Source organism: Podarcis liolepis (assembly GCF_965112155.1).
Source record: "Podarcis liolepis genome assembly, chromosome: 3".
Classification (NCBI taxonomy): Eukaryota; Metazoa; Chordata; class Lepidosauria; order Squamata; family Lacertidae; genus Podarcis; species Podarcis liolepis.
In genome coordinates, this window is record NC_139557.1 from 28,603,525 (window position 1) to 28,615,773 (window position 12,249).

General features: G+C 43.2%; 1 protein-coding gene and 1 long non-coding RNA gene across 12 annotated transcripts in view; one reads left to right on the top strand and one right to left on the bottom strand.

Moving 5' to 3' along the window:
* The window catches only part of TRAPPC12 (trafficking protein particle complex subunit 12), a 208,379-nt gene that overhangs the window by 175,103 nt on the left and 21,027 nt on the right, over positions 1 to 12,249 (top strand). For all 11 annotated transcript variants that reach the window (XM_083495570.1, XM_083495562.1, XM_083495566.1 and 8 more), the window contains one exon: positions 7,278 to 7,390. In XM_083495570.1, coding sequence (XP_083351696.1) covers positions 7,278 to 7,390 — 113 coding nt within the window. The remainder of the gene's footprint in view (positions 1 to 7,277; positions 7,391 to 12,249) is intronic.
* LOC310703469 lies at positions 982 to 7,267 on the bottom strand. Its single transcript, XR_014524161.1, has 3 exons — positions 6,927 to 7,267; positions 5,750 to 5,901; positions 982 to 5,073 (listed from the first exon to the last, which is right to left on the bottom strand). It is a non-coding gene; the product is annotated as an uncharacterized lncRNA (long non-coding RNA).

The window sequence follows — 12,249 nt, forward strand, 5'->3', positions numbered from 1 at the left end:
TGTCTTTTTCACTTTCCCTCATCCCCTTTCTCCAACTAGAATCCCACAGCTCTTTCTGTGACATCTACTTTTGTTAATTAAAATACAGCCAGCTCTTCATAGCCTACCTTACATGCTATGTAGTATGCAGTCCATGTTGTTGTTTAGTCGTGTCCAACTCTTTGTGACCCCATGGACCAGAGCACACCAGGCACTTCTGTCTTCCACTGCCTCCTGAAGTTTGGTGAAACTCATGCTGGTAGCTTCGAGAACACTATCCAACCATCTCGTCCTCTGTCGTCCCCTTCTTCTTGTGCCCTCCATCTTTCCCAACATCAGGGTCTTTTCCAGGGAGTCTTCTCTTCTCACGAGGCGGCCAAAGTATTGGAGCCTCAGCTTCAGGATCTGTCCTTCCAGTGAGCACTCAGGGCTGATTTCCTTCAGAATGGAGAGGTTTGATCTTCTTGCAGTCCATGGGACTCTCAAGAGTCTCCTCCAGCACCATAATTCAAAAGCATCAATTCTTCGGCGATCAGCCTTCTTTATGGTCCAACTCTCACTTCCATACATCACTACTGGGAAAACCATAGCTTTTACTATACAGATCTTGTCTGTATAAAATCTTAGTGCCTGTTCACATTCCTCATCTAGTATTTAGTCTGGTAGGAGCCAGATTCCAGCTCTTGTACGCATCGCACCCCACACAGAACATAACAGCCGATGAATGCATCCCAGTGTACACCCCAGCATCCATATACTCCTCTCTTTATGGCAAACACATCCTGCCATTCACATGTGATGTTCCCCATCCTTGGGGAGGAAGAAGCACCAGAGATTGTACATTAACCTGCGTGACAATTGCCTGTGTATCTATTTCATTACAGAGATGCAATTAGATCTTGTTTACTTAAATTTTCTATTCTGTCCTGCTCGCCCTAAAGATTGCCTGGCTTTAGTGACTATTTCAAGGTATGGTTTTCGTTCATTCTGCTTGTAATGCTCTTTTTCTTTCTTTAGTTCTAGTAGGCGGTTGCTGTCAGGCTACCTGCCCTGCGAAGGCAATTTGACGAGAAAGCAAAGGTTAATTTTGATAGTAAGTGTAGCTTTAGGATATTGCTGCCCTTCAGGTCTTTTCAAGCCTTAAATTCTCCGGCGATTGCTTGTTCTTTGGAAATGCTAGATATCATTGGGTTGGTGTAGTGGTTTTAACTAAAGGAAGTCCTCTTTCCTTCTGTCAAGAGAAGGAACTCACAGGCTAGCTCCACCGGCTTGAGGTTGTCACAGGCACCAGCAGTGCTCCTGAGCCAGCATACGATTGGCAGGACCACCTTCATCGCTCAAAGGATTTCCAGCATAGGTGTGGCAATTACGATTACCCTGCCGTGGTCATCTGCGTTAGAAAAAAAATCTAGCGTTTAGAATGTGGCAGCTGTCACGTGGCTTTAAAAGGGTCTATCTTTCCATCCTCTTCCATCTTTTACAAGGACTTAAAAGTATTCCTTTTGCTTCAAGAGCTTGGTTTAAAAAAGAAAAAAATATTTTCCAGTTTTGCGTCTCTTTTTTATATATATAAATCACATACTTCTAAAACGTTGAAACAACTGTAGGTGTTCCAGTGTTTCGGTAAAGTAATTATGACACGAGGGGGAGAAATAGCAGAAAATACTTTGCTTTCAGTATGCGAGCTGGCAAGGCCCACTTGAAGGATGTGTTTTGTTCCCCCTCTAGTGGCGGCCTTACTAATAGTAGTACCTTCACACCTGCTGGAGAATGCGATATGCTTCTCCTCAAGATGAAGAATTCTGCACTGGAGATCCTTATGGCTAAAGTTCTTTCCATCCTATAATTACATTGCTTTCTTGATGTTTTTCATACACTTTTCTGTTTTGTAAACCCAGCAGCTATTCCTAGCGCTGCCCAGTGAGTTTTGTGTTCTTGGTCCTGATTCTATATAATTGCTACAGCCGAGGGTGATACTGCCACCCAAGTATTATTTCTCTCTCTGTTTCTTTTCCCTGCCTGTGCATTGCTCAACATCTTCTCTTCTTCCTCTGTTGCTCTTTGTCTCCCTTGTTCCTACTTTCCTGAATACCAGCTTAATGCTGTACCCTCACCTCTGCAGCCCAGTTTGACTTCTGTCACCTTTCTCCTTGCCTTGGAATCTTTAGTTCCCACATGACGTAGGATTTGCCTAAAGCCTTTTAAAAAGAACAAATACAACTCTATGCATATCATGCTCCCACATGGTAACTCCAAGTTGTCTCCACCCAGATTGCTGACCAAGTCAACACTTTTGCTTACCTTATTTTCCCAGGCTATTCATTAGTTCCTTACATAGAACATTGAGTACTAAAATAAGGACAGGGATTTTTTGTTTGTTTGTGCTCATGGAAATCTGATTTTGTTGTTTGCATGTCTTGGTTTCTAACCATAGCATTTTAGCTGCAAAGTATCCTATACATACTGACTGTAACATTTTGGTTGGTCGTTTTCCTTATGTGTGTCTGTTCTTTTTTTAACTCCAAATAACTTGCCATGAAAAAAGCTGCTTTCTCCTCAATCTTTATCTGACCCATTCTCATTTTTGAAAATCTTGTCCTAGATTAGAGCACATGTTTATGTATGCCAGACCTCAGGTAACCCCACCTTAATTTCTACTGCACTAAGTATTGGATTGCACTAACCTGCTGCCATGTTTTGATGAGTTGGAGTTTGGTTTTGTAGGACAAGGAGGGGGTGATGGGGCAATAATAGTTATTAGATGAATCCTGCCCATGATCATCATTTTAAAAAGGATCCTGTGTACAGCCGTTTTCCAGGTGCCATCATTCTCTAGCGTGATAAGGAAATACCCAGAATAGTGATAATTTAGATAGGAGCAGGCTTACCTCTTAATGGCTAAGGCAGGAAACTGGCTTAGCCTCCTCCTTAGTGGAGTCTGAAGTTTCACCCCTTTAGATTCCCTCAAATAATTATACTATTTACTCCTGTGGAGAGGAGCAAAGTGTGGCACTTGGGGATACAAATTCATCAAAGTTGACTCTGTTTTCTTTCCTTCTAAATCTGGGTGGCCCAGGTCTCAGTGAAAGGAACAAGGTGGGGAGGGGAGCGAAAAAGGACTCTGTAAACAGAATCTTCAGACGATCATTTCTTCACAACCTGTCCATAAGAATGATGGATATTTTGCCGTCTCCTTAAGGCTAGCTTCAGACATTACGAGAAGCACATCTCTTAACGTCTGAAAGGGACTGTGTTGCAGCAGGATCCTTAATGTGCACATACTTCTCAAGCCTGTTCATATCCCTCACTTACTGGCTTTACAGTAGATACACATTATGCAGAAGCATTATGCCATCATGCATTTGACCATTATAATAAACACTGACTTGTAGACACAGTTAACTGCTTAACAGTCTTAGAGATGTCCTCCATGTTTCGCATGGTGCAAAAACAACCCAGCCCTTGCTTAAAACTTCTCAGAGACTTCTGGAACTGTGGAGATTTATTTTGAAAAGGGGTTATTACCACTGTGAGAAACCTGTAGGTGTGCATAATTCTTTTAGAATGCTGTGACTAACCAATGCACCTTGTTTATATAAGACTCCTCAGTGTGATTCCACCCCCCCCCCTTTCATAGTTCATAATCCTGGTTATCGCAGAGTCTGTCACGCTGCCAGAAACTCACAGGTGAACTATGAGGCATTGTCCAGCTTTTAAATCTGTCCTCATGAGCATTTGAGGACAGCCTCTGTTTACGATTAATTAGGCAGGCTTTCATGTTACCTGTTTCCTTGTCTGTTCATTACAACAACTAGATTTCCCTTTTCTGTGGGAATGGGCTCTCCTTTATTAGCCTCTTTTTGTCCTGGCTTTTTAATTTGAAGCTGGAAGAAAGTTCAACGTGGCCGTGTCATTGTGCCACAAACCCTAAGTCTTGCTGTTTCAACCAAGGTTTTGATTGAAAAGCTCTCTCAGGCAGCCTGCACTTCTGTATCCTGGCTGACAGCGCAGGGTGCCCCTGCCCCTGTATCACCCCAATGTGACACACACAAACCCCCTCAAAAAAATGGCAAACCCCTTTGTGGTCGCTCATTTCAAGACAGGGCCTCCTGTGAAAGTAAGGCAAGTCTTGGGCCACAACTTCACCCCAGCTACATTCACTCAGCCAGCAATCAAGCAATAACTCACACTACAAACAGCACAAACAGTCTTACCTGGAGGCTGATAAGTCATACAATGGTTGTAGGACAAGCAGACCAAGCAAAGCTGGTGGGTCTTTATTCAGAAGTGTCCTATTAGGACTTGGTCTTTCTGCCTCTGTGGCTCTTGTGAAACTTGACTGAGCAGCTTCTGGAGCACTTAACGTCCCTAAACTTTCCTGGCCAACATGGTTTTGCCTTGCAGATTTTTGACGAGAAAGGTTCGCAACCATCTACCTTCTCGAAAGACTTTCCCTAACTTGTCCTAACCTCTCCTGTGCTCCCAAGGTCTGTCTTTGTGTTTTTCTCCTGCAGCAATTCAGAGGTGGTGATTATTCTTTATTTTGAAGGAGTCTGCTTTTGGATGTTAGTGGTGTGTGTGTGTGTGTGTGTGTGTGTGTGTGTGTGTGTGTGTGTATTTCCCCATATGCCCCAAAAAGACAGAAAACAGTTGGTTTTTTTCCTTGAGTTTTTAAAAATTATTCCAGAACCACAAAACTAGTTTGCAGTAGCCTAATCCTTTCATTATGCTTTTAAGTCAGATCATATTAGAAATCTGTCAGTGCAAAATTGAAAATAATATTCAAAATAAATAAATGAACAGGCTACAGAGGGACAGTATTATTTGTGGTTAAAATTTTAATATTATATAGTTTATATATGGATAACTTTGTCTTGCAGTCTTTTTTATTTTATTTTGGTGCTGGGTGTCAATATTTGGTACAAAATAGGTGGTGTATATTTTTAAGCAATAGCCTACCATAGCCTAAATAATGGCCAGTCCAGAAGCAGAAACTTTCAAATGTAACTGGTATCTCAGTGGAGCTGATGGAGTAGCCCTGTTCCCCATCTCTCGCTCTGCTGCATTGAGGTGAAGACCACCTCAGAGGCTGTTCTAGAAGGACTTTGCCTACTATCTGCTGCCCTGTGGAAAGAATGGTAATGAACTGTTATGATTTAATTGTGTGGCTGCAATTTTATTACCTTGGAAGGATGCGTATCCTGGAAAGTAGGATATAAATAACCATAATAAATACATAGATAGATAGAGAGAGAGAGAGAGGAACTAAGGGACTAGTTTTTTTGGACTACAATTCCCATCATCCCTGGCCACTGGTCCTTCTGGGTATGGATAATGGGAGTTGTAGTCCAACAACATCTGGAGACCCAAGTTTGGGAAACCTCGGACTAGATGATCCCTGGGGTACCTGCCAACCCTACATTTCTGTGATTCTATGTGTGCATTTGTCTCATTCTAAAGTAAAATTTGCTGATGCAAAAGTTACACATCTAAATCCAGATATTTTGACACAGCATTAACCGACTTTCCCCGTCACTAAATAGTACTGTATTTTCATAAGCTCACAAGATTTTTGTCCTGCAGTGCAAGTGACAGCATGCTTTAGCAAAATCATAAAGGAAGCTATCAGTATCTCTGGTTTAAAACTGTATTTTAAGATATTACTATGAAAGTAAAAGTCCTGGTATTTTTGCCTAGTTGGGATGTAACTGAGGAATGAGAGAAAGGAAAACCATCTTTTCCAAGACCAAAGTGGGGGAAACCAGCCTACCTCTGAATACATTGCACCTTCCACTCTTGACCTTCTTAAAAATAAATAAATTCAAACTCCCAGGCTCTGAAGTAGCAGAACTCGGGTGCTTGGCCTTTTCCTCATGCATGTCGCTCCCATTCCTGTGCCGTCCAGGATTCATGGTGTAGATGCTGTGGGAAAATAAGATTCCACCCCCCCGAATCTGAAGTGAGCCAAGTAGTAACTCCCATTTTGTAAGAAATTGACTTCAGTGCTGGTTGGCTGCCAACTTTATTTGCCACTTCTAAAATGAAGCTGTGGGATTAGCTCTGGTGCTACATCTTTCTGATTGCGATATGGATTTCCATTGCACACTAACCTCTCTGCTAATGAGTTGGCCTTCCATGCAGCAGCATGTAGGATCATTAACTTTGCTTAATAACCATTCTCAGGGCTAGTGAAGTCATATTTTTCTCTCTGTGGCATAGTGACTATCCATCTGTCTGTGGAGTGAAGCTTTTATACTCAGTAGGTCTGAAAAGAAGTGGATTGTGAGCAGCCCGGGTGCTGTAATAAGACCTGAAAACTGTGGCTTTAGAGCCACAGCCACGAAGGACAAGAAGAACAAATGATGGGGACACAAAATAGAGGAATAAAGTTATTTGAAGTAGTTAGGAAAGCATTGCAGAGCTCATAAGTCAGCAAGAAAGACCCTGGGCTACTAGACAATTTGGTGTGTTCCTAACAGAGGGATTCTCCTCGCAAAAATATATTGGATTGTTATTGTATAAAGAATACTTTCATTTGTTTTCTAAGCCCTAAAGTTTCATGTTTTGCAAATTTGGGTCCTAAAACATTGTGTAAAGGAATCGTTAGACATTCATTGCAGGGGGTTGGACTAAATGACTCAAATGGTTCAATCCAACTCAATGATTTTATGACATCCAAAAAGAAGCTCAAACCTTTAAAAAAAATGAGATGCAGTACCTGTTAGGAATATTTCAAGTACAACAAGACCTGGTTTCCCTAAAGGAAAAGTCTTAAATGACTTCTAATGACCCTTGTAGACCGAAAGTGACTAATGATTCTTCAATTAATAGTAAAATCGCAATGGCTGGCAGCCACATACGGACGTGTAGAACTCGGAAACCTTATTTGGTTTGCATTCAGACCCTCACAAAAATCAGTGAGTAAATAGAACTCAAATTCCACTTACGGTTTCACAGATAAAACGGAGACCGCAGCTCAACACTGGTCTGGTTTCATTTGCTCATCACCTCCTCAGATAACTTAAATCTTGAAATTTTAGGGAAAGATATTAGGCAAACAATTCATGAAGTGCAACAATGAAGAAGGGTGACGGAGTGCAGGGAGAGGGGTGGGCAGCTGTCCCAAAATCTACAGCTTGCTGTTCCATGCAAAGGTTTGTTTCAGGCCTGTATAGATCATGTCTCCAGAGTGACATAACCTTACCTTGAGTAAATGCAGAGAGCATATGCCTGTGATAGACGTGGACCGTACCGATAACTACAATAATTGCAACCCATCCATTTTGTTACCATTCTAGGTTCCATGGTTCCTTTCTCCATGAGGATTTTGCATGCTGAACTTCAGCAGTACCTCGGAAATCCTCAAGAATCGCTTGATAGACTGCACAGTATGAAAACAATCTGCACAAAGGTAAAGGGCAGTCAATCTTTCTTCAATACTTGGGCATCAGTAGCCTTGCGCTTTCTGTAGGCAGAGTATTTAGAATGTCTGGAGCAGCCATCAAGCTTCAGTCATTCATTGCACAGTTATGATGCAATAATTCTTCGACAGACAGGGTAGGCTTAAAAGAAGCTGCTCTTTTCCAGACTCAGTGGAATTTGAAAGCGCTTCATTTTGACTGGCTCATGCTCTGTGCTCCGAAATCTTAAGATTTTGCTGTTAGAAATGTGAGTGTCCGTTACACCTTAACTCTGTATTTCAAAGGCCATTGCTACTCAGTTATGTTTTCACTTTAAACAAACCATCAGCCTAGTAATGTGACAGACAAACAAACAAACCTTGTAGGGTGGCAATATCCAGAGTTAAATGTTAGCAGTGTATCCTACTTTAAAACATATCAATCTTCTCATTTAATAAGATGCTGGTAATTTTTGTTTTCATCAAACCAAACAAACCCGATCCTGGATATGAGAACAATCCAGCTGGATCCGACCAAAAGTCTTGCCTCATTCACAGAGGCCAAGCAGATGACTCCATCAAATCCTTAAGCAGGCCATGAAGGCTATAGGCATCTGCTCTGGTTGGTCCCCAGCCACTTTTGCTCAGGGCCGTTCTTTCACTGAACATGGAGGCTACTTAATCACTGATAGGCCCAACTTCCATGAATGTGTCTGACCCCTTTTAAAGACATCTAAGGTGGTGGCCACTACCATTCCATCAGTCGGCTGTATTGTGTGAAGAGTATTTTATTTTGACTTCCTTCAATCTGCTGCCAATAAATTCAGTGAGTTCTAGTATGATGATAAAAGGAGGGACCTTTTCTCTGTACACTTTTCCATATCAAGTCTTTGCACAAGATGCAGCTAAGTTGCAGCATGCACAGAACAAGGTCTACCTGCACAACGGGACTTTCCCCCCTCTCCTCTCCCTGCATCCCCTAAATCTTCTCTGGAAGGTTGGGAAAAGACCCAGAACAGGTTCCAGGGGGCACAGGTGCCGGAGTGGGGGACGTCTCACTGCACAAGCAGACCTTGTTCTGTGCTTATCCTGTGTAGCACTACACTGAGTAAGACCTTTTGCCTTGTCCCCTCTTAGTCCTCTTTTTCCTCAATATTAAAACGTCCCTTTTCTCCTATGGAAGGTACCTCGATTTTCTGATGTTTTTGGTTGCCTTCTTGCTGATTTCAAAGGCAATCCCACATGTAAAATATGGCAGTAGTCTAACCTCTAGAGAAGAAGAAGAAGAAGGGTTTGGATTTGATATCCCGCCTTTCACTCCCTTTAAGGAGTCTCAAAGCGGCTAACATTCTCCTTTCCCTTCCTCCCCCACAACAAACACTCTGTGAGGTGAGTGGGGCTGAGAGACTTCAAGGAAGTGTGACTGGCCCAAGGTCACCCAGCAGCTGCATGTGGAGGAGTGGAGACACGAACTCGGTTCCCCAGATTATGAGACTACCGCTGTTAGCCACTACACCGCACTACAGCAAACTGTCCCTCAGACCTTGGGGGGGGGGATAAACAAATTCCTATGCCCCACGAATAACCCAGAGATGCATTGTAAATAAAGGGACACATTCTACTCATGTAAAAACATGCTGATTCCCGGACCATCTGCGGGCCGGATTTAGAAGGCGATTGGGCTGGATCCGGCCCCCAGGCCTTAGTTTGCCTCTAGAGGTTACCAGAGCACAGAATACTGGTGCTATCCTTATCAGGATAGGCTAATCATCACAGCTCAAATTCACACATATGCATGCAAGAGGGATGGGAAAGACTTTGCTGCAGTTGGAGAGCCTGTGGCCTTCCTGATGCGACTGAACTACAACTCCCATCTGCACCAGACAGCATGGCTAATGATTGGGGGTGATTGGAATTGTAGTCCAGCAATAGCTGGAGGGCCACAGCTTCCCCATCCCTGGCAAGTCTCACCGTGAGAACCAGCAAGTGTGTAATTTCAAGTGGTTCAGTTCACTGCTTCCATTCAACATGGCAAGGAAAATGGAAAAGCTAATCTGTCTGCACCAGCATATTTAAAAACTAGCTGGAAGCCTGGCTAAACACTGCTCTTCTGCAAACAGCAAATCTTGTGCCAAAATCATCATTGGAGAGTTTGGGGGTCTTACTGGACCAAATTCAAACTTGCAGTTTCTTTTTTTTTCTTTTTCTTTTTACATCCTATCCCCCCAATATGTCTCAAGGTGAATGCCTTCTTTCACCAGTGTCAGTCTTTAAGTGGTCCCAGCTAGATTTTCGAACGAACATTTTCACAGAGATGAATGGGGGTGGAGGGAGAAATAAATTAACATCCACAGTGCAGTTTTTGTTTGCCTGAAGACAATTCCCTACTACGCTGGCTCCCCAGTACAAAAGTATATTGATTTATGTTAGGCAGGCCAGTGGTCCAAACAAAAAAAAACACAACTAAGAGCTTTAAAAAATGCCTTACAAATATATAAAAAAGCAAGGCCGAGTCTCCTGAAGTGTAGAATATTCAATTCTCATCTTCCCATGTGTTTTGTCCTGATAATGCCTATAGGCTACATATTTACTCAACAGAAAAGATGCACCATCTAAAATTCATCCTAGGAACAAAGGCACAGTTCTATATTTCATCAAAATGCCAGGAACACTTTCATGAAGCAACACAGAGAACCTTTTTTTAACACTTGTAATAATGTATGTGTGACCTTAAAATTAAAAAAGAAGAAGTCTTCTTTCAGAAGATGGAAGCTTTGCCCAAATGGGAAGAGCAGAAAGGAAAATAAATTCCTGGCAAATGTAAGCTGGTGGTAAAGGCAAGTGAAAGAAGAGGAAGACAATATTGCTAAACCCCACAGTGAAAATGTCTTCTAAGAACATCAGGAAATTAGTAAGGAGATGGTTGGGCCCTCACACATCGAAGGAGTGACAGAGGAGGATGAGGAGAAACTGAGTGAACACTTTGCCTCTGCCTTTGTTGTGGAAGCTGTGGGCAGATACCTGTCCTGTAACTGATTGCAGGGAAGATGTCTGAAGAATCATGTCCAAGAGACGTGACGAGATGAAGTTCCACGACAAGGGTGAGGAAACCGTTTCAGACCCAAAGGCCACATTCCTTTCAAGCTACATTTCAGCCACAATGAAGTCAAAGGAATCTACAGCACCTTTAATGAACCACAGTTCCCATGATTCTTTGGGGGAAGCCATGGCTGATTAAAGTGGGATGATGGGGCTTTAAATGCAAATTGCAGCTGGGGCCTTCCGTCTCTCAGCCAGCAGGAGCCGAAATCAGCACCGAAACAGTGCACTCTGTCCCCAGGAGAGGGAGTCCCTTATATTTGCTGATCAGCAGAAACGACTAGCTAATTAAAGTACAAGTGCTCTGGAATGAGTCTCATTTAGTTCTCTTAGGCCAAAGGATGCTACAAATCATGATTTTAGGAGTGATGGTATTTGAGGCGTCACGGAGGGAACCGAAGATCTTCTTCCATGCAGATGGGAGGTTTGATTTATAATTTCAGGCACAAAACCATTCAAAGCTAGCAGCCCAAATAATTTTCCAGATCATCACAGCCATCTTTATTTTAGCTTGCCCAGACTTCATTTTAATCACAGAAATCGTTCTGAAAGAAAACGTGTGTGATACAGGATAGATCATTGTTTAACTAGGAATGAAGCCCCTGCTGGAAGCTATAAAACTACCAAAGAGAGAGAACATTTGGGTTAGGTGGTGGTGGTTGTTTTTAACACCTCTTTTGGAATCGGCCTGTATTTTATTTATTTTATTGCATTGGCTCAGATCCAGAGTTTCCATGAAGGGGCCTTCACTTGCAGCATGCTTCTCGGTTGCCTTCTCCCACCAGTCCCCTGTGCCTTCCTCAACAACTGCTCCAGATGGTTGGAAGTACCTCTAACTGTAGAAGGGGGCTTCCAGGGGAATCAGCAAGAGTGGCTTCCCCACCCCTGTTTCCACCAGTGAGAGCCTCCACTGAATTGCTGTCCCTTTTGTGAACGGAAAGATAATGTCAGATCCAACCTATTGCAGGAAAGGGGCCAGCATGTACATTAGCATGCAGAATATCTTGGATTCAGTCCCTGGCATCTCTTCAAGTGTTCAGAAAGCTCTCTGCCCGACGGCTCTGCTGCAATACTGGGCTCAGTGAGCTCTGGCTTCATCTCCATATGTCCACATATCTCTCACTTCCTCCAAGTCGTCCCAAGCTGGCGTACACGGGCACGATCCCAGTTTATCCTCCCAACAGTCTTAGGAGGTGGGTTAGGCTGTGATTGGCCCCATACCAGTTACAGGGTTTCATTGCTGGCCAGCTCTTTGAACCCTGATCTCCTTGGTCTAGAACCAAACACTCTGCCCGCACAATGGTGTCACCCGCCTGTCTGATTGAAGCCCACCAACCAGGTCTTGTGGCAGGCACAGTCTCAGTCACTGGCAGGCAGCCCAAATGGGAAACCCTCACTGGGCTGTCATCACCGGTGAGCAATGACTGGCTCCACGGATGACAAATTTGTTGAGTGGATTTATACAGTCCTCAAAGCAGCTCACAACACTGAATATGCTTACTTCAGTTTGTGTTGCACTGCTTTCGTTTTGTACAGGCTAATAACCCGCCCCTGAAGGAAATAATTGATATCCTGCCTAACGTGTTTTTCTCCAGTTATGTTCGGAATAAGGTAAAGGGTAAAGGACCCCTGGGCGGTTCAGTCCAGTCAAAGGTGACTATGGGGTTGCGGTGCTCATCTCTCTTTCAGGCCGAGGGAGCTGGCATTTGTCCACAGAATATTAACTCTTGGGTGTATGTCATTTCAGCCAAGCAGCAGTATGAAAGCATTCT